This window comes from Brienomyrus brachyistius, chromosome 6 (genome assembly GCF_023856365.1).
Source record: "Brienomyrus brachyistius isolate T26 chromosome 6, BBRACH_0.4, whole genome shotgun sequence".
Lineage (NCBI taxonomy): Eukaryota > Metazoa > Chordata > Actinopteri > Osteoglossiformes > Mormyridae > Brienomyrus > Brienomyrus brachyistius.
The window spans coordinates 2,391,021-2,414,777 of NC_064538.1; the positions used below are offsets into that span (position 1 = coordinate 2,391,021).

The 23,757-nt window shown below is 45.0% G+C and overlaps 1 protein-coding gene across 1 annotated transcript; it reads left to right on the forward strand.

Moving 5' to 3' along the window:
- Positions 1–1,115: 1,115 nt before the first annotated feature.
- LOC125745361 (leucine-rich repeat-containing protein 38-like) lies at positions 1,116–17,935 on the forward strand. Its single transcript, XM_049018121.1, has 2 exons — positions 1,116–1,746; positions 14,252–17,935. The coding sequence occupies exons 1-2, from the start codon at positions 1,116–1,118 to the stop codon at positions 14,491–14,493; spliced, it is 873 nt and encodes a 290-aa protein (XP_048874078.1). The 3' UTR covers positions 14,494–17,935.
- Positions 17,936–23,757: the final 5,822 nt, after the last annotated feature.

Here is a 23,757-nt window from a genome sequence, read left to right on the forward strand (position 1 = left end):
AGCACAAAGAACTGCAATAACTATACTATATATAGTCATAAACTATATTCCAAATTCATATTCTTGAAAAATAAGGGAAAGTCATGGTCTGGGTGGATGGAAATGTGCCGATGGAAATGTCAGGTGGAGGAGAAGCGTTTCAGCCTTCGCGTAACGGGGACAGTGTTCTTTAGACAATGATGCCTCCCAGCGACTCACCATCACACATCTTATTGCACCTCCAGGATAACTATCTGGGTCCCAATGATTCCATCGTAGATGTTTAAGATCCATCACCATGGCAACAGAGCTGCGCTGCCTCTTTTGTCGGACTCCGCGCCTCCGAACAAAGGGAGCCGGAGCCGGAGAGGAAGGCAGACTGACCACCACTTCTGGCCACTCATCACGCCTTACTGGTAGTCTATACAAGTGTGTGTCGAATCAGATTCCCTGGGGCTGGCAGGCGTCCCATTCTCCTCTGCTGGGGCTGGAGAATAATGGAAGAGCCCCCCCCCACCCCACACTGCTGTCTGGAGCGTCCTTTTGTACCGGGGGAGCTCACAAAAGCAGCGAGAATCATCAGTCCTCCCTGACCGATTCCCAAACTACACGGACATTCCCTTCCGAATGGAGACTCCTCCCCCATTCCCCAAACACACACTCGTCCGCACACACATGCAGAGGTGCACACACGCGCATGCACACACGAATGCGCACACCCACATGCATACGCAGATAGCCTGCCCTCCCGCGCCACACCCCCCCCACGCTCTGCCTGCCCCCGGTCTTTCCCACTCCCCGCTCTGCTGACTTGTTTACTTCTGTGCCTGTCTCCCCTCCCTCTCTCCGCTGGCTGCACGGTGTCGCCCCGCCCCTAACTCCTTCAAAAGCGGCAGGCAGTGATGCCATCCCAAGCGCTCGCTACATGATCTCGCAGGAGACGGTGTCCCGGTGTAGCTCCCTGCCTCTGAAGCCCCTGCTCCGCCGCTAGATCGTAATCTCTGGGGATGGAAAGAATGCGTCAGCCTGGGAATTGATTCCCCTTCCTCCGCTCGCCCCCCCTCCCCCCCCCCCCTTTCCTAATCTCCCCCTAACCCCCCACATCCCCATCCACCCGATCCCCCCCCCCCTCGACAATGTTGCCATGTGTTCGCTGGCTCCAGTCACTCCTCGCTTTGCTCTCCTCCACCATGCCGACCTGGGGGCAAAACAGCTGCCCGAGCCGGTGCCTGTGTCCGGACCCGCACACCGTGAACTGCAGCGGCCGCGAGCTGACCAGCCTGCCGGACCCCATCCCTCTGGATGTCCGCCGCCTCGTGCTCTCCGACAACTCCATAACCGGGATCCCCTCCGACTTCCTGATCCTCTACAGCGACCTGGTCCACCTGGACCTCCGTAACAACCTGCTGTCGCGCATCGAGCCGGGCACGCTCAGTACCTCCTCCCGGCTCGTCTTCCTGGACCTCAGCTGCAACAACCTGACGGAGATCCCGCCGGGGACATTCGGCGAGTCGCGCAGCCTCATTAAGCTGCGTCTGGGGAACAACTCGCTCCTGAGCAAGGTGAGCGAAGATGCCTTCCAGGGCCTGACGTCCCTGTGGGAACTCGAGCTGCAGGGGAACGCCCTGTCCTGCCTGGACGTCCGGGTGCTGAGCCGCCTACCCTCGCTACGCCGGGTCCGCCTGGAGGGGAACCCCTGGGTGTGTAACTGCAGCTTCATCAAACTGTTCACGTGGCTGTCTGAGAACACGCTGAAGCTTCCTACAGGTAAGCCTCTTATGTGTCTGTCCTGCAGCCCGCCGGACCCCCAACCCGCTGCCCCCCGGACGTGTGATCCCAGATTACTCTAGGCTTGTTCGGCGTGTGAAGGGGCTCGTTCCCAAAGCTCAAGGATTCCTCGTTCATTGAATCGAATAAAATCCCCATCCCTGCACCCCCAGCACTTTCTCGGTAGATGCTCTGCTGCGGGGGGGTGGGGGGGGGGGAGCACGATCCGGCATCCCCCATGCATCTCCAAACCCTGCTCTCGTGTATTAATTACCCGCCTCCCCCCCATCAGCAGAGTGATCCCTTCCCCCGGAGTCACCCACTGGTGCACAATGTGGGGGATCAGCTGCTTAGTATCTGCCTGGGTGCCCGGGAAGCGTCATGGGCGTGGGGGTCTCAGACCCTGCCCGTGTCCTGCTGCTGGGAGTCACCGCCCGCTCCCTCACCTTCCCTGCCTCTACTCCAAAGCAGCAGCAGCAGCACTGTCACTTTTACACGGCCGTGCCGAATTTAGATTTTCAGCGTTTATTCTCACAGCTGGGAAGCGGATAAAACACAGGTCATACCGCGGTGGTGAGGCGTTGAATGAAAGATTGTAATTCTGTGCTCTGACATCACGGTGGCACATGACAACACCGCCAGGGTCCTTTCTAAGGCGTCTGTTACTGAAAGGAGAGTGTAGGAATAAACATTTGAGAGGACTGCATTTTATTTACCAAGTTCTGATGGAAAATGGAAGGCAGGGGTAGCTACAATAATTTGGCCAGACCGAATTGGGATTCCTCTTGCTAATTTGGCTTTCTTCAAACTCAGCGACTCTCTCTCTCCCTTTCTCTCTCTCTCTCTCCCTCTCTCTCGTCTTCCATTCAAATCCGAATCTCCTTATTGATGTATTGAAGCGAGGGACCCTCTGAGAGGAACAGGGTTCGGTAACTCTGGCTGTAGGACGAGGCCTCGGGATATAATTTGCGTTTTGTGGCTCCCGTGACATGCCGTGCTGTATAAATGAGCATATAATCGTTATGTAAATCACACTGGAAAAAGCTGTCTAAGCGCCTAATGACGGCACCGCATAACAAAAGGATGCGTGAATCACTGTGGGAGCTTTTTTTCGATAATGCATTAGACTGGTGTCATAACAGTGTGGAAAAAAAAAAACACTAAGTCTAATATAAAGCCATTTTCTAATTAGGGACTCTGCTTTAGCACAAATTTAATTTCATGGCCATTTATTCCCTGGTATCCTTCCTGCAGATGGACTCAATTTATTACCAGTGCGTGGGTAACATAGAGAATAACACCAGGATGCGGATGGGATCGATAGAAACTTAATCGTGCTCAAAAAACAGTCCTACAATTAGCCATAACTGACTTTTAACAAACTGGACTCCTGCCCCACACCCTGTTGTGTAATAGGCTGTGTGCTTTAATCATGACAGGGAAACAAATCACATGATTAAAGATATTTGACTTCCAACAAACTCGCCTCCTCTCTGACACACTGTTGTCCCGCAATGTGTCGTAGTGCGATGCACAGGAACTGTTGCGTGCACGTGTTTGATCCTCTGCGTAAAATGCGCTGTCAGGGGAAGGCTGAAGCTTAATGATATCAAGAAGGAAGCTCTCCAGGAGCCATGAAGAGCATGCAGTCAGGCAAGGTGTGTCATGAGCGTTTGGGATGCACACCAGGCCAAAGACTGACAGGGCGAGACCTTAAACTCCACACTTCACTCCAGCAGCTGCCAAGCTTAAGCCGATCTCTTTCCACTGATTAATATTTCAGATTTTGCTTTAAAAAATAACTAGGAAATTAATAATGTGAAACACAAGAATGTTTTAAAGTAAACAATAGAATCAATTTCTTATCTGAAAAGACTGAATTCTCTTGTTTGGTGAGTTGTACTGCTGGATGTTACCTGGACTATTTAAGCTGAGTACCTGCTGTTAAGATACAGAGTTAGAGATCCTTCTGGTACCAGAAGAGGGAACCTTAAATTAGGTTCCATTTTCTTTAAAATCTGAGGCATATTCCCTCGCTCATTCCTCCTGGATCTCGGCAAAGATGTGTGAGAATCAAACTCAAGTTGCAGAGAAGCGTTCCAGCGCATCCACATGGTGCGAGGACACACAGAGACAGGCTTTTAAGAAGTGCGACTCATTGTGTCATTCTTCGTAATGTTGACTAAAATACGTGTTGTTGCCAAAGAATGGGGAGAACATAAAGTATGGTAAGAGCAAACCTCGACCAGAACGCCCGAAGTGCACAGCGGAGACCATTAAAATATGTAAAGCAGTTTATAGAAGCGGATATTTGTGTCAGCAATGAGCTTAGAGTTATATAACACGTTCCTACACATTACAGTAAAACATAGCTGCTCTCTGACCTAGAGAAGGCTTACTCTCGTCTCTCGACATCTGCATCCATTGGTCTTAAAATCATTAGAGTAAACTGATTCACGATTCAATTCTTTGTCATTGTGCATGACAGTACAACGAGACTGGGAGATTCATTTCAGGTTGCCGAGTTTATATTTTGACACAAATTAATATCGCTCTGTTTTTGGTGGGAAATGTAAAACAGCCATAAAAAGCACATGAAGCAGAAGGTCAGGTCTCACTCGTGATGAATATTGTCTAACGGGCTACAGGCACAGTCGGTGATGAACAGTATTGATCGATCGCAGAGTTCATTTTATTCATAAAATAAAGCACTTTTCAGTGACGGCCAATGTCGTGCAGTTTGGCGAGGAGCGAAGGGCGGACTGCAACGGTGCATGTGTGCGTGAGCGAGTAAGGTAAACACACAGGTCCATGCGAGGGTGTCTTAACATGGCTGGACACGCATATCGGAGCACTGAGCTTGGTCAGGTTCCAAAGCATGAGATTACACTGGGGTTTATATTAGATGACAAGGGCTTCTGTAACAGATTGGATGTCCTTACCTCATGTTAAAGGGGCAGCTTACAGAATGCTAATGCAGTGGAGGTTAGCATGTTGTACTGGTCCCAGTGTCATGCAACGTGTTGGTTCAGTGAGTAGGCAGTCATTTGCTCAAGGTGGACCGCGCTGCAGTACATTGAGTGATTATTATACAGTTAACCAGCGTACGTCACAGCAAATCTCCAGTCTAATTCCGGACACTGAGGGCATAAGGGAGGGCCATCCTGGATGGGATGCCTGGTCATCGCGGGGCAGTGATGCCCTGGAAGATTCCAGGGCCCTTGAATGGCTGAAATATTTTCAGGGGGCCTATAATGTCTAGGTACGCCCATCCTCCCGCCCCCCCCCCCCCCCCACGATCACAGGTCACACATAATCACACATTACAGACAGTTTAAAGATGCTAGTTTACTTCTTTTTTTACTGCATTTTTTTTAAGTGAAAAAAGAAAACAAATAGAATAACTATACTAGTAATCAGAGCTGGAAAGTTTGTGTTCAGAAAGTTTAAATCCACTCTGTGAAACAAAATCCTGGTCTGGATTTGTACTTTCTGCAACTGAACTTTCTGCATGGCTAAGCTTTGACAGACATAATTTCATAGTTTTACACCAACATGAAGATCATCCATCCATCCATCCATTTTCCAAACCGCTTATCCTACTGGGTCATGGGGGGTCCGGAGCCTATCCCGGAAGCAATGGGCATGAGGCAGGGAACAACCCAGGATGGGGGGCCAGCCCATCGCAGGGCACACTCACACACCATTCACTCATGCACACCTACGGGCAGTTTAGCAACTCCAATCAGCCTCAGCATGTCCTTGGACTGTGGGGGGAAACCAGAGTACCTGGAGGAAACCCCACGACGACATGGGGAGAACATGCAAACTCCGCACACATATGACCCAGGCGGAGACTCGAACCCGGGACATGCAGATCATTTGAACATAATTTTCTTTGATTGCTTAAGACTTTTGCACACGATTGATTGAATATGTTTCATACTATTTATAGTAATCAAGACTATGGATCTCTAATCTAAAGGTCACTGCTTCATATACCTGGAGGGAGGTCTCTGAGGTACCAATAAATTATTCCGGTACAATAACTCGTTTGAAAAAGCACTAGATGCATTGCAATAACTGCCAGTTAAGCGATTAAGTGTTAAGCGATTTCAAGGGCCAGTCAGCTTGAGTTGCACCTTGAGAACATTCATGAGTAAAAGCTGTAGAAGCAGATGAATCTGCTGCTTCATACATCGGGACGCTTGCTGAAATGACAGTGACAGCAACCAATCCCCATCTTCAACCAGCTTCCTGTGCATTATGGATTTTTAAAGTGTAGCTTGTAGTGTCGTTCTTTAAATCCACGGTTCTTTGTTGTGTCATGCCTTCGAACCAAATTCTCACCTGGCGATTTTTCTGCACCTCGTGTTTTGAATGTGATTCATCACACCTGCTGAATAATTGTGCTGAATGTTAAGTCACGTCTCCATTCAGCAGACGGCTGTTTTTTTTTTTAGGTTTGTTGGACGTTTATCTCAAGCTGCTCCTTTCAGTGACCGAGAAGCAGAATATCCTATTTTCTAGTCTGTCTGTGTTTGGTTCTCACTGGTTAAAATCCCTGCACTTATAAAAGACTCCAAAAATAGCTCAGATTGAAATAAATAGCTGGAAGATTCAATAGCTGAATTTGAAGACATAGATATGCTCACATCACTCAAATCAAAACGTATTTATAGTTCATGGCCATTTGCATGCAGGATGTTCTGGTTACTTATGAAGGGAATTAAAAACACTCAGATAGAGAATATAAGGGCACACACCCTTTATAAAGGTCAATGGTAAAGATTCACGGAAGCACGAAATATATGAAGGGCAGATGTAGCTGCTGGAAGCAGGTGCTGGTCGTGTAGCAGATGGCATCAGCACCATGGTACCAACATATATCGCCGTCTAGTTTCGCAGAGGGGCGTGGCTATTATTAAGCCAATCGGAAAAGAGAACTGCTGGGGCAAACACAGCTGAGGAAATACAGCATAGGTGTGTCAACCTCATTTCAAAAACTGGGAGAAGAATTCCGTGCAGCAGCGTGGCCCGAGATAAACCCCTGTGCTCGTGTAGAAGGTGGTTCTCTTATAGGTTCTCATAAAAACATAATACATAAATACATTAATACATAAATACATTAATATTCCGTAGCCTCAGGTTCCCTCTGTTCTTGCACCTGCTATCTATTGGCCATTTATCTCCACATGTGAATGTTGCTTCATTTCTACAGCCAGTGGGCTCCATAAGACACGCAGACCTGTTTCCTGCTCCAGTTTCTTCCCATCTTTGCAGGAACTGGTAGGAGGGATTTGCAGAAGAAGCGGCCGTGTCTGAAATGGCTATTTGACTAGTTACTCATCTTTACTTTTTGTTTTCAGTAGGCAGAGGTGTTGGCTGCGGCTCCCGGTGTGCAGGCAGGATGAGTCTTGCTGTGTCGCATTAGTGTGGTGGGGGGGGGGCGGTGCATTACAGCTCGCAGTCTTTGGGCTGTGGACTCAAATCTAGCTCAGCATTGCATGTGTGTCCTGATGACTCAGTAGTTTTTCTTCAGATGATTCCTAGTTTCATAGTGACTGTCCCAGTTTTATTACGAGAGAGAGGATAATCCCCCCTAATATCTGATTCTAGCATTTTCTGTTTTCTTCTTTGAGGATGGACACAGTAATAGACTCACGTGACACAATTTTAGTTTTCTTTCTAGCGCTTCCATTTAAGTCACTGACTTTCTCCCTTTTCCCAGATATATTCTGCATTTCAGATGAAGTGTCAGGGTCACGGGTGTGACAGCATCTCTGCGGGGTTTTCTGCCATCGATCACGTGGCCACATGTAGGATGACCTGATTTCCAAGAGTTTTACTGCAGATGTAAACAGACACCCATCAAATGTCTCTGGACGGGGTTGCATAGCGAATAAGCATGACAATACGATACATGCTATAGTATGCAACATACTCTGTTATTTCTATTCAGATTTGATCAAACCGCTGTAAATATAGCTGCACTTCATTTTTGTTAATTAAACCAGTTGGTAGAGTAATTGCATTTCAGCAAAGCAATTTCCATTTAATAATGACGTGATCTCTGTCTGAGCACACGCATATCCTTCTCTCTGAAAAATGATGCAATCATACCCTTCTGACGTGCGCGTGTGGTTGGTAATATTTTGAGACCAACAACAGTTGCAGTCAGGCAGAAGTAGTTGTTTGAAATAGCCTTCAATCTACCTCAAATTTCTTGCATAAACTATTTAGGAGGTTAACCAGTGTAAACATGATACAGACCTGTCTGCAGTGCTCTTGGGTTAAGGATGAACAAATGCTATACATAATTAAAGGCGACACTGAACCGGATCCCAGTGACAACATACCTCTGCCTGTAGCCACTGCAAGCTCAGTAGCAGGACCACCTCCTACAGTGAAGCTAGAACTGGATACAGCAGCAGTGAGATTTTCGTGCAGTGAGAACTTAACGTGGTGTGCCCATCGGCGGCGATGGCAGCGTCAGCGGAGGGGACCCTGCCAGCAGGAGGTGGCATAAATGATCAGGGGGCACAAGGTTTTTGGGACCCGAGCTTGTGTTTGTAAGGTTCTGAATGATAATCCCACCATGGGTCAGGCATGTGTTCTCCATCTCCACACGGAGATATTTCACCAGTGAACACCTGGGTTCAAAATGTTCTGCTGTACTCTATGCTGCAAGCTGTTGTGATAAAAAATACATCCCAGGAATCAAATAGATTAATAAAAAAATGATGGGATTTAAGAATAAGTAAGAATATGAAAGCTGTTTATGTAATAAATGTTTGATTTCCATCTGTCCGGCAGAGGACACGAGGCCGGGGTCCACCCTGGGTGGGATGACAGGTAAATGTTGCAGTCTTAATTATAATGTTAGTATAAATAGATTGTCACAACATCTAAAAATAGCAAAGGACATGCCCTCTGTATGTGTGTGTGTTTGAGTTAAACCCCCCTAACTGAGTCTAACATGGTATCGGCCTCTCATGGTCACCCCCGTCACACTAAGAGGACATCCATGTGCAGAGAACTACGGGGGAGGTTTAAGTCACCGGATCCCCTGCCGGTGGAAAACCCCTCCTGGTCTGCCTGACTCATCCGAACCCCCCGCCCCCGTCCCCTGCTGATATACAAAGCACTGCCGATGACGTCAAACAGCTTTTGGCAGTCAGCGGTAGCCTGTGTTTGAAACAGTCCTCAAAATAGCACAGAACACCATGCTGATAATAGGGTCTTAGTCAAACGCCAAACATTACCCGTGCTAAAGGTGTTTCTAGAACTGCGATAATAACTGCCCTTCATGCTTTTAAGGGCTAACGTGTTGCTATCTTTTAGCTTTGCTTCGTTCCATGTGTCTTTTCAGTACGATGGCCTCCCTGCCTGCTTTTTTGACGACAGTCTCCATTTTGACTGGGCTGCAGGGTCGCTCTGCTTTCGCTGGAGGAGCTGATGCAATCGCGTGCCTGTGCTCCCCAAAACCACGACTCCCCAACCAATCAGTCGTCTCTCGCTTTCTTCCTTTGTTCCGGTTCGCAGGGCTGCCAACTCTGATCAGCTGGCTGGACTGAGATTTTCAATTCAAGACCAGTCTGCACACACATGCTCATACATTCATATGTATGTAACAGTTTTATTACCTTGTAAATAGGCTGCGGGGTTTTTGCAAACTACCGCAACACTCTTGATGTAGCTAATTTTAGGTTTATAATGGATTAATATAGATTTGCATTAAGATTTCTTGTGTAAGCATGGGAGTCTGAAAACACAAGCGTCACACAAAGGATTGAGAATCCAGAGGACAATAATACAGTGTGTGAACTACTGTAAATACAGTCTATTGTGTTATTCTGTTGTTAAAACACTCAATATCATTTTACCTGTAAGAGAGGCTAGTAAGTGATCAGAACGTGAATATCCTAAATAAATTCTCAGGAAAATATGTCATTTAAGGCTGTTATGTGCTCGTCACACTCATTTGCATTTGACTGACGGTGTGGGTCTGTATATGGTTTGTCACAGTTTTGTTCAGAACACAGGAAAGTCCTTCCTCTGAGCCAAAACCGAAGCCATTATCAAACTGGAAATTTAAACAAACAGCTCATTGATATACAGAGAAACGGGGGCAAGGGGGGAATGTCAAGCCAGATCTTATTTAAAAATTACTCCAGTGATGTAAACGGAGCCCAGTGAGGCTTCCTATTAAAGTTCTAATCTCCAAAAAAAGAACCAAATCAATTTCAGAAATAAATTATACACTTGCACACATGGTCTCGCGTCATGTGCTCCTGTCATTCAGGAATAAATAGTATTTAAACTGCTGAGTGACCTTTTATTGTGGGGGGGTTGGGTGCTAAACACGTGGACGACGTCTTTAAACCAGAAGCTGCTGCTTTGCCTGAATTGTTGGGCTGATGTAAATAATGATGCTTATTCTTAATAACAAAAAGCCAAGGAAAAGAATTTATAATTGCAAAACATGTGTAGAATGTGCAGCACAATATTGACAGAAGTATTAACATTGATGTGTATTGATAGTGACTACTTTTTTAGTTCAACCATCCATCCCTCCATTCCTCCATCCATCCATCCATTTTCTGTACACGCTTGTCCTATTCATGGTCATGGGGTATCCGGAGGCTATGGGCACAAGGCAGGGAACAACCCAGGATGGGGCGCCAACCCATTGCAGCGTTTTGAGTTTCTTTAAAATCAGTTCATCTTGAAAACGAATTGTAAATTAAGTTAAATTAGTCAGTGTTACCTCCAGTCCTGCGGTCCCACATCGCTATTCGTACACATAGCACATCACTGTTTAAACACAAAGGTTCACTGAGTCTCCTCAGCTCCTCTCCTTTCCCTGGTGTAAATAGTTACATCAGACCTAGGCAGACAGCAGCTCCTCAATAATTACTGATGCAATTCAGGTTAACTGCCTTGCTCAAGGGTAAAACGACCCAGCCCAGCCCGGGACATGAAGGCTAACCTTTCCAGTCAAACGCCAGCATCATTAACCGCCATGCAGCCCACTTCCCCCAAGAACACACCTTGAGAAAATTAGGTTTCCCTCGGTCAGGTGATCTGACCCCCCCCCGCCCCCCGATTTGGGCCTTTTTGGTAAAGGTGGTGTTGGTGGAGTGACCACTTTGCCTTCCTCTCTCTCTCTCTCTCTGATTCAGCTGTCAAAGAAACAGAAAACCCTCATTCATTGTGCATTTGCATGTTTATACCTTTACTAATTTTGCTTACTCTGCATATAACTATATTGCATCCTGTCCGCCTGCCCCTTCCAGGGAATCAGGGCTTTATGACTCTCGGTATATAGTGAGATAATAGTCCTGAATTTGGTCATAATCTTCTATCCATCTGTGCAATTTCTGTAACCGTTTCTCCTAATCATGGTTGCTGGGGGCCTGGAGCCTATAGACACAAGGCAGGGAACAACCCAGGATGGGGTGCCAACCCATCGCAGGGCACACTCACACCTACGGGCAATTTGGAGACCAATTAACTTCAGCATATTTTTGGACTGTGGGGGCAATCCGAAATACACAGAGGAAACCCTTCGACGGCATGGGGAGAACATGCAAACTCCACACACACGGAGTCAGACTCGAACCCTGATGAGGCTGTAATGCTAGCCTCTACATCACAGTGCTGCCTCTTCTCACAGCGGATGCTTTTTACGGTGAATTGTGCAATGCGAAATTTTTGCTTGTTTCTTTTCCGTCAGTTTTATCAAAGACGAACTACGATTGTATCTATTTTACTCAGAGCAAGTTGACTGCGGCAAACCGAAAAGCACCCTGGGGACTCAAACCTTGAGGCTATTTGCCAAAACCATAGCAATTAGCCTCCAGTAACTTCACCCATTTGCAGGGCTGGTTTGTTGATGAGCTATTTGTCACACCGACATAGAAAGTCATTAGAAACGACGAGTACCTGCTTTTACAACATCACTAATGAAAAGCAGATAATACCTCACTGAATTGTCACAGTATACATAATTTGGCTATAATAACGTGGGCACACACACACAGGCTAAAAGACCAATAATCAAAGATTATTTTTATAAAATCAAAGAATGACTGTATCTGCTCATGGAAAACTATCACGTGTATAAAAACTGAATATAAAGCACATGAATCAAACCCACAGGTGAATTAAATTAAAGGCTGTTGATGTGTGTTGAGCACTCCGTTTTAACCTGCAACTAGACATAATTTCTTTTTTACAATTTATTCTGAATGTAAAAAAAAAAGGCAAAAGGTTTGGTTTGTCCGTGTGAGGAGCCATGCAGATAGTCGAGGAATGTCACATGAGTCCAAACTAGCAAGAAGAGGAGAGATTGAATAGCCCATTTCAGTATTCCCCCTCGCCCCCCTCCCATCCCAGGCACATTATAAAAGACTCGGACACAATCTAAAGTGTTCCAGGTCCCATTCGGCTGGGTCACCTGATGTTCAGCTACTGTTACTGTTTACATTAATCTTAAAGCACAGTGATAGCAGCAACTTATATTGTTGCTTGAACCCCATGGCTGTAAATGTACACTAATGATGTATCTGGGAAACAGCAGCAACAACAGGTTATCTAACCAAACTGTACGTTCTTTAATTTTCTTTAGCTTTAAATTTGTTGGAACGCAATTTGAAGAAAACCACAGTCACATCCACCAATCAGCCATGACATTAAAACCACTTGTCTGATTTTGTGGAGATCCCCCTCGTGCTGCCAAAACAGCTAGTGAAGGCATGGACTCCACAAGACCTCTGAAGGCGTCCTGTGGTTTCTGGCACCAAGTCATTAGCAGCAGATTCTGTACAAGTCCTGTAAGTTGTAAGATGGGGCCTCCATGGATCGGACTTGTTCGTGCAGCACATCTCACAGATTCTCCATCGGATTGAGATCCGGGATTCTGGAGGCCAAGTCAACACCTTGCATGTTCCTTTGCATGTTCCTCAAACCCATTCCTGGACAGGATGCAGTATCCTGCTTAAAGAGGCCACTGCCATTGGGGAACACTCTGGCCATGAAGGGGTGTAGTTGGTCTGCAACACTGTTTAGGTAGGTGGTAAGTGTCAAAATAACATCCACATGAATGCCAGGACCCAAGGTTTCCCAGCAGAACATTGCCCAGAGCATCACACTGCCTTGCCTTCTTACCACAAGACCTGCCATTTCAGAGATGCTCTGACCTAGTTGTCCTGATCCAGATCCTTATCTTCCTACTTCCAACATATCAATGTAAAGAACTGACTGTTCACTTGCCTGAAATACAACGGTACCTTTGACAGATGCCATTGTAATGTTATTCACGTTACCACTCAGTGGATTTAATGTTATGGCTGATTGTTGTGTTCTTCACTAGATACTTCTAGGTGTTACTGCAAATAAAATGCTGAGACAGACCCCCCGGAGCCAGCATCAAATGGCCCCCGTGGTAGATAGTAAATACCAACTCAACAGTGCCAGTATGTAGATTGGTCTTATGGAACTTCCTTGCCTATAGAAATGTTTCTCTCCCCAAAGTGACCCTGTGGTAAAGCCAGTTGAGCAGGGGGTCCCTCCTTGTGCTCGTCAGAGAGCAGAAAAAAGCCCAGCAGCCTCTACTGAGCTGTCCCAGTCCGTGGCACAAGGTCAGCCTCATGCAGCGTTTCAGAGGTTACTCCCGTCATTGGCTCTGGTGCTTGTGGGCCGTCCGTCTTCACGCCGTCACGGCAACATCTGCTGCACAGTCTCACATCACCGTTGTTGGCCTGACAGTCTGGTGGGGGGCCGGTAGCGCACGGTCGGCGGTGGGGCGCGGTCACTAACTGCCTACACAGCTCATGACTCTCCATCAGCATTCACGTCTCGCGAATTAGAACTTTAACACAATGCTTAAAAGAACAGCAACAACGATATTGATTAACCCTGACTCCTTTTGGGAACATCGTAGACTTCAAATAGACTTTAAGTTTTCTGTTGAGATGTGATTGTGGATGTGATGTGTGGGCTAGAATTATCACAATTATGACAGATATAATATAAATGACATATAATAACAATTAAGAAATGTAATAATAACAATTGAGATCTGACAGCTAGTGTCTGAGTTGAGGAGGGTCTGATTCCCACAAGGGGCCCCGTATAGGACAGAAAATATAAGGGGTCCTTAAGATCACCATCTTGACAGCTTTTGCCCCCCCCCTCCCCAAGACCTCTGACATAATTTAGTCACTGTTGACAACCCATGAGTTACGGTCGTTCTGTGGGCCACTGACTGTCCTTCTCTTGCCATATGTAGTGCTTCATCTTGAATTAAACAAAGGGGTGATTGACAGTGAAAGGTAATTCTACCCCCTGTCATGTGCAAAGCCTTGCTAGACCCAAAGACTGATTGAAACCCTATGAAAGTGAAGCATCTTAATCCTTAAGTTTCCTTAAAAATTCTTTAGTCTAATCCTTTCGCCCTGACACTCCCCCCCCCCCACCTCCTTACCCTGTTCCACTGTAGGCATGAAGGGCATAGAGTGCATCATCTCCAAGAACGAGAACCGGACTGACCTCAGCAGACTCTCCAAGGAAAGCTTCCAAAAGTGTCGGGTGACCCCCATGGATTACATCATCGTCATCTTCTCCGGTGTAGCAGTCTTAGTGGCGGGGATCGTGGCCAGCTTCTTCCTGGCCACCACGGCCCACTGTTGTCAGCGCTGGAGTGAGACCAGCAAGGGTGACAATGACGAGAACGATGCCTGAGATGGGGACACCTGCCCCTGTCCAACCCCCAGAGCCTTCGACCCTGATGCAGAGAGACTGGGTGAGGCTGTGAAGGAGGAACCCACACACGCACACAGGTGTGAGGGCTACTGAGTACGTCTGGAAGGAGACTCCGCAGGGTAGAAGAAGGTATTTAGGTTACATTGGCCGGTTTGAGATCTTTCACGTTTTTTTTTTTTTTTTTAACAGAAACTATTTATCCAGGCCTTACTGCAAAAACTGCCAGGGAGAGATTACCTGATATCCCGAAAATGTCCTGCGATTCCTCACAGTTTAGCGGTAGACAATGAAAAGTCATTGGAGCTCATCGATAAAGTAAGCACCAGCTTCTGAAGTGAGCCTGCAATCCAGAAACACTTCAGAGAACCATTGAGCGACATGCGAGTGTTTACTGCAACATGCTCATAGTCAGAGGCCCAGTGTGGTTTTCTAATAGACGCAGCAGGTGACTTTGTAGTGGAGGAAACGTTTTCCAAAGAGTGCCAGATTTTATAGTATATGTTTATCTTTATTTTCTTGACAAAACTACCTCTTCTTTTCTCCTTAAAAATGTCAGTAAAAGTGATAATCTAATATAATTAGTTACAGATTAGAAATTTGTCCCATTAAAATGTGTCTAGAGTTTTTCATCGCATAAATTAAAAGTACAAAATATCAAATTAAAAAGAAAAAAAGCATCTGGTCATTACTAAATGTACTGTAAAATCAACCATTTAAAGTATATGCTTCATGCAGATATGCCTAAAATATCTCGTCCAATTTAGTGAGCGATTTCTTTGATGTGCAGAAATGTTTGACTGTTTAGTGTCATGTATTCATAAGATGAACCAAACAATGGTTTTTGCTATTTTCTGTGCTGTTACTTTGTTAAGAAAATGATGGTGGTGATGGGGAGGAGATGGGTTGTTAGGCAGTGTCCGAATTCAGCCGCTGCATCTTTCGAAGGCTGCATTCGAAGACCTAATGTGTGACAGTGGTCCCGTTTTGGCTGGAAATGCAGCCTAGAGATGCTTTATACTTATACCGAGATCCCAGGATTCATAGCATGAACTGTATTGAAGGGTACAGCCTACAAAGGCTACATAGATGTTATTCTTTGAAGGATGCAGCACCTGAATTTAGACACAGCCTTACAGTGGCTGGCTTAAGATGGGGATCTTTGGGATTACGCATGCTCCAGGAAGGGAATCGGCTTGGCCGAATATATTCCGTTGGAAAAATGTCCTTTGCAAATCTGTGTTGAGAACTTTGAGTTACTGCGTCTAACACTGTGTTCTGTGTCGTTTACTTGTGGGATTTCACATAGAAACCGTACTGACCGGTCTGGACTCCTAAATGACTTTGTTTCTTCCTGGAATGGAAGCAGCAGAGTCCTTGATTTTCAAAGAGTATGTTTGTTAGTACTATTCTAAGGGATCGTCAGCAGCTAATGGTGTTTCTGTGACATTGATTCTCACTTGGGTTTGTCTGAAGCTCCACTGTCACATGACTGGCGTCCGGTCTGGCTCTATAGGAGGAGAAGGCCAAGCTCCAGTTCAGGATGACAGCTCTACATTTGTCAAAATATCTTCATGTCTGTCTGAAGTCTCCAACTGACATACCCTCTCACTACAGATTGGTCGGCAGGCCCCCAAAAATGAAAAGGTTCTTCATAAATGATAGTGAAACAAGGCACAAAATTTACAATAAATTCAGGTACATGTGTGTTGTTAGTTACGCCGAAGATGCAGCAAACCCATCATATATCTGTATCCGTCATCTAAAGAGTTAGGGTTCATGTTGGCTTTCATTTGTTATTTTCACTGCTACTCTGGATTGATTTTCAGTATGTCTCATATTCGCAGGTATGTTCGACGGTATTGCTGTACTTTACTTTTGGTCATGCGTGTGTTACTTTAAATCCTTTTGTTTGCACAATATTCTCAGATGGGGTGTGGATCCATGCACAGGAAATCGTGGTCTTGAAATGTTTCTTCTTCTTCCAAGTTTAAAATTAGCAATATTTAAGGGTAAAAAGGGATCCCATTCACCTGAATAAAGCGTTTTGTGTTTCTCAAAAATCAGACCAGCGGTGGATAGTTCTGGTCCAGAAAGTAAAAATCCAGAACAACATTTCGTTTCAATCAGCCAGTATAAAATCTAAACAGTCACAGTCATAAAGTACTGAACTGGTTGATCAAAACAAAAATTTTGGTCTGGATTATTTATTTTTTATTCTGGACCTGAACTATCCACCTCCGAAACAGACTGATTTTGAGGATTAAAGTATAGCTTGATGTTTAGAAGAAACAGCAATGGTTAGCAGTTAGTCTGGTGACTACGGAGCAAGGCGGCAGTTCCAAGAAGGGTCTTGTCCTTGTGTAAAGACTTGCTTTAGATGAAGTAGCCCGCTAATCTTAGGATAGTAATGATAATCGTTATTCAACGAAAGCTGGTGGTTAACAGCTAGTAACAGGAGAAAGCAGGCTTCGTATAATCACTTCCCTTTGGGTAAGACCAGACAGCGATCCCACCCACTGTGGGTCTCAGAACCTCATTTTTTTCACAGCATGGAGTGAGAAAGGGCTGTTTACAGTCTATTGCTTTTCTGAGGCTTCTACTCAAAGCCGCTCTCAGTTTTCCATCCAATTGTGCAGGTGGATATTTCACTGGAACAATTCAAACTAAGATCACAGGATTTTACTTAACTATTCCCCAAAACACCAAGCCGCAATCCCCTTTCCGCCACTCTTTCTTAATAAAACAAAATCGACTATTGAAGGAAAAATCAATACAACATTCATCAAGTTCGGTGCTCTGCTAGAGGATGTTCTGAATTCTGGAATCAGCCTTCATGCTTCAGATGGCCAGATTAACAGAGAATCTACAAGACAACATACTGACACATTAACACCGGAGGAGCTTCTTCCTGAAAACAAAGGGGACTTAAGTGTGATTATGCAGCTGCAAATCTGACAAGGAAAACAGATTTATGTTCAGATCCAACCAAACAGCACACACAGTCCTGAATTTAATCTCCGGATTATTACTTTAATGATTCTGGAACTAGTTCTTTGTAGGACCCGAATAAAGTAGTTTGTTTTTTATGTTAATAGTGAAACGCCATTTGCTGGAAAATGCTCTTAAAATCCTACGTGCAGTGCAATTTGCTAACCTTACTCTCTGAAATAACTGCATTTTGAGTATGTCCTGTATGTGAATATCATTTTACAATAATAATACTGTTGAAAGAAAAGTTATTAACCTTTTATACTTATATATTCCACTTTATACCAAAATCAAACTCTTTCTTGCAGAGGCAAATATATGCCCTAATAACTATGCTATAAACATAATAAACACTGTAAAATGGTGGTATAAATATATATGTATATGCATAGTTATAAAATTCAAAATGACAAAAATAAATTTTTTCAAGAAATACCATTGTCTGTTGTGTGTCTGATAAAGGCAAACAGGAAATGTAAATGGATCATAACATGGTATTTACATGGTACACAGTAACTCTTTCTGCCACAAATACATTGCGAAACCCTGGTAGTCATTGCACAGTTACTGTTACTATCACAAACACAGTAAACAGCCTGGTCTTAATCTCACAGTGTCTCGGTTACTCCTTTTTACTGTGACAAACAGTGTGAAATACTCTGCATGTTTATTGCCCAGCAATTCAGTTACTCACTGTTACCGACATAGAGTGTATAAGACTCATGTTGTCTCCTTGCATTACGGTTACGGTTTACTGTTCACACAGTGTTAATCTCTCATAGGCATCTCACACTCTTTCAGTTACTCACTGTTTCCGTCACAGTGTCAAACACTTGTGCTCATCCCACACTGACTCAGTCACTGTCATAAACAGTGTTTAACACTCAGGCTGTCTTCTCGTTTCATAGTTACAGTTTACTGTTCACACAATATTAAATACTCTCATAGGCATGTCGCACTCTTTCAGTTACTCACCACTACTGACACAACCAGTTCTAAACACCAGTGTTCATCTTATGGTGTTTCAGTTCCTGTTACATCACAGACACTGTGTAAAATACTTTTGCTGTTATGGTTAGTGTTGCAAAATGCACCGAAAAATGTTTCCATGCTAACTCACAGTTACATTTACTCACCATTACTGTGAGAAATGGCAGGTCTCCCTTTGGTGTTTCAGAGAAGGACTGAAACCCAGAGTTAAATCCTGCCTGGATCAGCCACAGCTGCAACAGAAACTGATGTCATCGGTAACTATCCTGCAGCTGAATGGGTTCCACTTTATTTAAAGTCTTCTGTTCGGGAAGTTCTGAAAACAAAGTAGATTCATCCGCTCCGTCTGCATACCCATTGACTGAAGAATAATTGCTGATACACGGTGGTTTAACAAGTAATGATATTAAGTCGAAATTGTCAAAAGGATGTCAATTCGAATAACTGATGACATCAGAACGTGCCCAAATTATGACATTTAGCAAATGCTAAAGGCTAAAATAGTTTTCTAACAATGAGATCTTAAGGGACAGTGTATTCAGTGTGTTTCTGCAGAACCTCAGCATCTGAACAATGGAGAGTTCGTGTTCTGTGGAGCAGTCTGACAGCAGAGAGTTTTACCTCGGGGGCACAGGGGAGAATGCAAGAACAGACACAGCGGCAAGAATTATAATAGGACAGAACATCTCCCCAGCTAAGGCTCACACAAAACAGAGGATGGACCAGAGATATATGTGTGTGGGTTTAAGGCTTTTTGCACTGAGAGGAAGGGAGCGATGATAACATTAGATTTTTTTTGCTCGTGTGCATTTTTGGTTCGTGATGTTCTTTAAACGGGGGGAGAATAACAACACGAGGATTCTCCGATTGCCCATTTACTTCTCGCTGTTGCCATGGTTACATGGCTGGGGGCCAGGCTGTGGAAGGCTGAGACTAACACTGAGAGGGAGAGGCAAGCAGCTCATGGCACCAGGATGTTGGCACCTTTTCTCCGACGGGAAATACCGCGCGCAATGGGAGGAGAGCCTGCCTGCCTCCAAATGCCACTGCAAAGAAGCCCGTATGTGTGTTATATTATATGCATTCGTGCTTACATACTATATAGATGCTTTTTTGGTTGATGTCGATTTATTATTGCCTGCTTTGCTCACACTAGATTTTCCCTTCTGGTTCTTCCCAGCGATTCATACCAAGCCTGCTTGGTCCAGTTTGCACAGCACAGAATATTTTGCATTTTGCGTTTTTCTTCTTTCAATCACACACACACACGCGTGCACACACACACACACACACACACACACACACACACACACACACACACACGCAGAGCAAAATCCGGCTGGTGAGGAATTATTACAACAAGGGTAAATGTGTAAACGGCCACCAGCTGATCAAGCCGACACGTAAAATGAAAACCTATATTTATCGCTACACTAAATTCTGTGGTTTAGGCTGTATACTGTAAACAGCAGCAGAGATAATTTAGATGATATTTAGTATTGGGTGATACAGAATGGCAGGTTCTCTAGCAAGGAAGGACGACTCTAAAATGTATCGGAAGTGGACTAAATTAGGACTACTGCTGCGTGTAGTAAAACTAGTTATATCACCAAAGTACAAAAAGATTGAATGACTTTGGAGATCTTTCCGCTTGTTTTTACGGCAGCAGATGGTGCTTGACTAACCAGGTCACAAGGTACTTAAAAAGCAATGTATAAACATGCAAAATATTGCAAACTGGCTTATCACGTTAAAAAAAAAATATCCCCATTTATAATGCTATGCATACATCTATCCTACACCTACGGAGAATCCTACTCCTGGAATAAAGGCTGTCGTTTCTGCCTCATCCAGCCCAGACATCTCTCCAGGCCCAGATCCGCAATGGGAAGCTCCACGTGGACCTGCGATTGGTGGGACATGCAGCATTGTTTCATGTCGGGGACAGTTCATATTGCCTTTAGCAGGACACAGTACCTGGGGACTCCTGGAGTGGAAAAAGTGGGCCAGTATAAATAAAGCAGTTGTCACCTGGCCAGGGGTAACAAACTGCGTACCAAACTGGGTACCAAACTGGGTAACATATCCCAGAGAACAACCACCAATGATGTAAGCATTATGGGTGAAACTGTCAGTGAAACTAATAGCTGATGACCATCTCAAGAACACCATCTCATATTAGCTAAAGCAGCATACACTAAATAGACAAAAGTATTGGGACACACCGCTTAATCACTGAGTTCAGGTGTTTCATTCAGACCCATTGCCACAGGTGTATAAAACCAAGCACCTGACCATGGATTTAGGTCTGCAAACATTTGTGAAAGAATGGGTCATTCTGAAGAGCTCAGTGAATTCAAGCGTGGTGCTGTCATTGGATGTCATTTTGCAATAGGTCAGTTAGTGAAATTTCTTCCCTGCTAAATATTCCATGGGCAATTCCGCTGCAAAGCAGAAGCCTTTACAGTAGGAACAACAGAAACTCAGCCATGAAGTGGCAGATCATGTGAAGTAACAGGGTGGAGTCACCAAGTGCTGAAGCATGTAGTACATAAAAGTCACCAACATCCGTTCACTCAATATCTGCAGAGTTCCAGACTTCCTCTGGTATTAACCCCAGCATAAATACTGGGCACCAGAAGCCTCATGGAATGGGCTTCCTTAGCCGAGCAGTTGCAAGCAAGCCTCACATCACCAGGTACAATGCCAAGCGTCTGACGGAGTGCTGCAAAGTAAGTTCCCACTGAAGCAGTGGAAATGTGTGCTGTGGAGTGACGAATCACAATCCTCTATCTGGCCAGTCTGATGGATGAGTCTGGGTTTGGCAGGTGCCAGGAGAATCTGTCTGACTGCATTCTGCCAACTGAAGAGTTTGATGAAGGAGGGATAATGGTGTGGGGTTGTTTTTTAGGGGTTGGGCTAGACTCCTAAACTCCAGGGAAGGGGACACTTAATACTTCAGCATACCAAGTCATTTCGGACAATTCTATGCTTCCAACCATGTGGGAACAGTTTGGGGAAGGAAGGCCCTTTTCTGTTCCAGCATGACTGTGCCCCAGTGCACAAAATAAGGTTCAAAGACATGGTTGGGTGATATTTGTGTGGAAGAATTTGACTGGCCCACACAGAACTTTGACCTCAACCCCATCAAACACCTTCGTTTGCAAGTCAGGCCTTCATGTCCAGCATCAGTGCCTGACCAAATAAATGTTCTTCTGGATGAATGAGCAAAGATTCCCACAAACACAATCCAAAATCTTGCGGAAAGCCTTCCCAGAAGAGTGGCAGATGTCACAGCTGCAACGGGAAGACCAATTCCATATTAATAGAATGTCAGGTGTACTGGCCAGGTGTCCCAATACTTTTGTCCATATAGTGTACATGAACGCAGGTACAGTTAGGTAACATCCAAAAAGGTACAAGTCCTTATTTTAGGACTCTCTATTCAGGATATAAGCAAACACCTACAGCTAGTACACTAAATCATGTGTTACACACATCGTGATGCTGAAATTCATACTGTCATTTGTTGATAAAGTATCCTTAGAGACGGTCACAAAAGTGTACGACGTGGGAAGACAATGCTTGGTTCCCTGTACCTGTCCTGTCTACAGCAACATTGGCAGCCTGGAAACCCAGGCAGGAAGCTGAATGGAGTGAAATAGGAAGTAATGCTACACCTCAGTGGAGACAGAGAGCATGAATAATTTCACATGGGGCCACAGAGGGGTTTGGGTGTGAAGAGACTCGGGTTTCATGGTAACAGGAGCCAAGTTGAGCATGGTGGATTCAGTGACCAGGCCCGCATCAGGCCCGGCCCGGCAAGAAGGGTGCAAGGCGATGGGTGACGGGTGACACTAATCCCAAATTCAGCAAATCCTGGAGACAAGGAAATCAAAGCCGTGGGTCATGGGATTAATCCGACTTTGGTGTGATAACCCGTTAATCCTGAGTATGCTAATTTCGGTGTGCAACCTGGAGTTAAGAAATACCACACCGGATTCTACAAGCAGAATAACACCAGCAGATGTACATATGTCTTTTATTTTACAAGTGAATTTCCCAGAGAAGAAAAGATTATTAAAAACCAGACTCATAATAAAAACATAAGGGCTAGAAGTTGTGGAGTCATGAGTTGGAAGTAAGGGCTTGGTCTGGGGTGCCGGTGTTTGTTGGTCAACAGCATGAGTACTGAATTTTTCATAGGTGGCCGCTATCCAAGGTGCTGAAGGAGATAAAGAAGACATCAGAGTGGCAGCGGAACGCCACATTGGGACATTAATTACATCTTGTAGCCATTAACTCGATATACAGTTGAAAGATGAATCAATGCATGCTTAATTACGGTAAGAAAATTATTAGAAAATAATTATAACTATATAAAAGGAAGTATTTCTATATCAAGGGCTTCTGATGTGACTGGAGTTTCCCATTGGAGTCGTTGTATGGCTGGGTGGGCTAAGCCCCTGGGCCACCAGCCTCAGCATGTCTGTAGGCCTCTGTGCAAGACCCTCAACCCCTGGGTGCTGCTACGGGTGGCTGCCCTTCACTGCCAGCTTGCAGTCACCCTCAGAGAGCAAGGTGGTGGAGGCGTAAAGAGAATTTCCCTATGGGAACCAGTGAAGTATCAGTTATTGTTATTTCCGTACAAACCCTGACGCTGTGCTCCTGAACACTGTATCTCCAGTACTTCAGGGGAATATGCTCAGCAGCCAGTGTTCAGGTAAACCGGTTTGCTAAATCTGACAACCTGGGCCTCCAAAGACCAAGTCGTGCGGCTGCATCTGAATACAACCAGCATGCAGCCAGGGACAGGCTGAGGACAGCGAATGGCCGAGACAACTGATCTATTAGATTTTCAACATGGCGTGATTGCTGGTGCAGCATGTTGAGGCTCTAGCATGTCAGCATGTCACCCTGCTGGGATTTTCACACACTGCAGTGTGTGCAGTTCAGTAAGAACAGCAGAATGAACAAAAGACATCCAAGCGATGGCATAACTGTGACCAAAAACACCAGGGCGAAAACACCAGCGAAGTCAGGAAATGCGATTACACAGACCATTCAGGATTTTGTCTGGCAGCCTCTAATATTTGAGCTACGTCCTCGATACCTACTGTACACAATCATCAGGATTTAACGATGCACAGATACTGGCTTCCCGAAGGGAGCACACATAGTGCACAGTTATTGTACTTCTCAATTGGTTTTCTATATCTATGTTTTAACAGTTATTGTATCATACTTTCCTGACCTGATTTCCAC